This window comes from Portunus trituberculatus, chromosome 18 (assembly GCF_017591435.1).
Source record: "Portunus trituberculatus isolate SZX2019 chromosome 18, ASM1759143v1, whole genome shotgun sequence".
In the NCBI taxonomy this organism is placed as follows: Eukaryota; Metazoa; Arthropoda; class Malacostraca; order Decapoda; family Portunidae; genus Portunus; species Portunus trituberculatus.
The window spans coordinates 18738486-18740985 of NC_059272.1; the positions used below are offsets into that span (position 1 = coordinate 18738486).

General features: G+C 53.0%; 1 protein-coding gene across 18 annotated transcripts in view; it reads left to right on the top strand.

The window, feature by feature from the left end:
• The window catches only part of LOC123505509 (TOG array regulator of axonemal microtubules protein 1-like), a 73877-nt gene that overhangs the window by 17318 nt on the left and 54059 nt on the right, over positions 1-2500 (top strand). For all 18 annotated transcript variants that reach the window (XR_006675173.1, XR_006675174.1, XR_006675175.1 and 15 more), the window contains exon 3: positions 1749-2339. Coding sequence is in view for 13 of the 18 variants with exons in the window: in XM_045256864.1 (XP_045112799.1) it covers positions 1749-2339 (591 nt within the window). In the remaining 5 variants the exon portion in view is untranslated. The remainder of the gene's footprint in view (positions 1-1748; positions 2340-2500) is intronic.

Genomic DNA, 2500 nt, shown 5'->3' on the forward strand with positions numbered 1-2500 from the left:
GCGCCTCTTCTTCTCCCTCCTCCTCCTCCTCCTCCTCCTCCTCCTCCTCCTCCTCCTCCTCCTCCTCTTCTTCTTCTTCTTCTTCTTCTTCTTCTTCTTCTTCTTCTTCTTCTTCTTCTTCTTCTTCTTCTTCTTCTTCTTCTTCTTCTTACGACTTCGTAGGAATATTTAGGTTAGCTATTTCTCCTCCTCCTCCTCCTCCTCCTCTTCCTCTTCCTCTTCCTCTTCCTCCTTCTCCTCCTCCTCCTCCTCCTCCTCCTCCTCCTCCTCCTCCTCCTCCTCCTCCTCCTCCTCCTCCTCCTCCTCCTCCTCCTCCTCCTCCTCCTCCTCCTCCTCTTCCACTTCCTGCAATCCAGGAATGCATATGCACATTAGTCAGCAAGGGACAGGGAGTGCGGGGAAGAGGGAGAGAGAGAAAGAGGGAGGGAGGAAAAGGAGGGAAGCAGGGAGAGAAAGTGGGAGAGGGAGGAGTAAGGGGGGGGGGAGACTGCATTAACAGTAAACATCTCCTTATTGATGTGGCGTGGAGGGGAAGAGGGATGAAGAGGTGGGGGTCTAGGAAGAGGGAGGAGAAGGGTGGGGGTAGGGATTTAGTTACTGAGGTTTGGTATTTGTGTGGTGGTGGTGGTGGTGGTGGTGGTGGTGGTGGTGGTGGTGGTGGTGGTGGTGGAGAATTAATAAAGAGAGAAAGAATAGAAGGTGAGAAAAAGAAAAGAAAGTAAGAAAATTGAGGAACCTACTAATCTAATCTGACCTAAGATGACTTGAAAGTAAGGCAGGTAAATTCTCTCTCTCTCTCTCTCTCTCTCTCTCTCTCTCTCTCTCTCTCTCTCTCTCTCTCTCTCTCTCTCTCTCTCTCTCTCTCTCTCTCTCTCTCTCTCTCTCTCTCTCTCTCTCTCTCTCTCTCTCTCTCTCTCTCTCTCTCTCTCTCTCTCTCTCTCTCTCTCTCTCTCCTTCTCCTCTCTCCTCCTCCCCTCCCCTATCCTTCCCCATTCACAGGTTCAATAGCACACCTTACCTTTGTAGCCTTGCAAACAACGTACCCCTCCTCCATCACTCCCCATCACCTCCCCATCACCTCTACCCCTCTCCCTCTCTCCTCTCTCTCTCCTCAATCCCCCATCACCCTCCCCATCACCCCCCAATGACCAATATATATACATTTTTGTTGCTTGCTTCCTTTTATCTTTTGTATTCCTTTGTAAGTATGTGTATTTTTCCTCCTCTTCCTGCTGCCTTTCTTCTTCTTTTTATTTTTGTTTGTTGTCTGTTGTTGTGGTTCTTCTTTTCCTTCTTCTTCTTCTTCTTTTCTTCTTCTTCTTCTTCTTCTTCTTCTTCTTCTTCTTCTTCTTCTTCTTCTTCTTCTTCTTCTTCTTCTTCTTCTTCTTCTTCTTCTTCTTCTTCTTCTTCTTCTTCTTCTTCTTCTTCTTCATCTTCTTCTTTCTTCCTTGTCCTCTTTTCTTCTTCTTCTTCTTTCACCACCACCACCACCACCACCACCACCACCACCACCACCACCACCACCACCACTTCCTCCTCCTCCTCCTCCTCCTCCTCCTCCTCCTCCTCCTCCTCCTCCTCCTCCTCCTCCTCCTCCTCCTCCTCTTCCTAGTAAATCATAGCGTCGGTCAGTTTACGAGAGGATCATTAGTCTCAGCCAGTGAGGTGAAAATAAGAGGAGGAGGAGGAGGAGGAAGAGGGGGATTGGAAGAGGCAACTAATGACCATAAATCTTGGCACTGCTGCAGGAGGACTGGAAGACGCGAGCGGAGGGGTGTGAGGAGCTGCGTGGTGTGGTGAAGAGCCTGGGGGACGCCGCGCCCTTGCTGCCTCACCTGCCTCACTTCCTGCAGCTCCTAGACTCCCTCTTCGACGACAACAACTTCCGCATCTCCCTCACCGTGCTGGACATCTTCAGGCTGCTCCTTGACCTGCTGGACAAGGGCACGCTGCTCGACCACCTTCGCCAGTTGGTACACGCCGTCAGGAAGCACGTGGGCGACTCCAAGGTGGTGGTGCGGATAGAGAATATGCGTGTCTTCCGGCGGCTACTGCAGGCCGCCTCCCCTGCCGCGGTAGTGCCCATACTCTGCGACGCTCTCAGCTCCCACCGCTCCTCACGCGTCAGGGAGGACTCGCTCAACCTCATCATCTACGCCCTCATGACCTTCCCCAGCTATGAGTTTGACCTGAGGCGGCTGGCGGAGCGGGTGAGCGTCAGTGTGGCGGACCCCAAGCGGCGGGTGCGGCACGCGGCGCTGGAGTGTCTGGCGGCCATCGCGCAGTTCCTCGGCCCCGCCAAGCTCGGCCCCCTCTTGACGGCCGTGGACAGGGTGGAGGTGAGGCATTGTGTGGCTGTTTGTCTGCCTGTTAATGGAGAAAGGGTGTGGTGCGTGCAGGACAGAGATGAAGCCAGGAATGGACAGGCAGCCGACAGGGATGAGTGGGGAAGTTAATGGAGGCTTTTGTCTTGTCATGGAGTCATGGAGACTGATGGTGA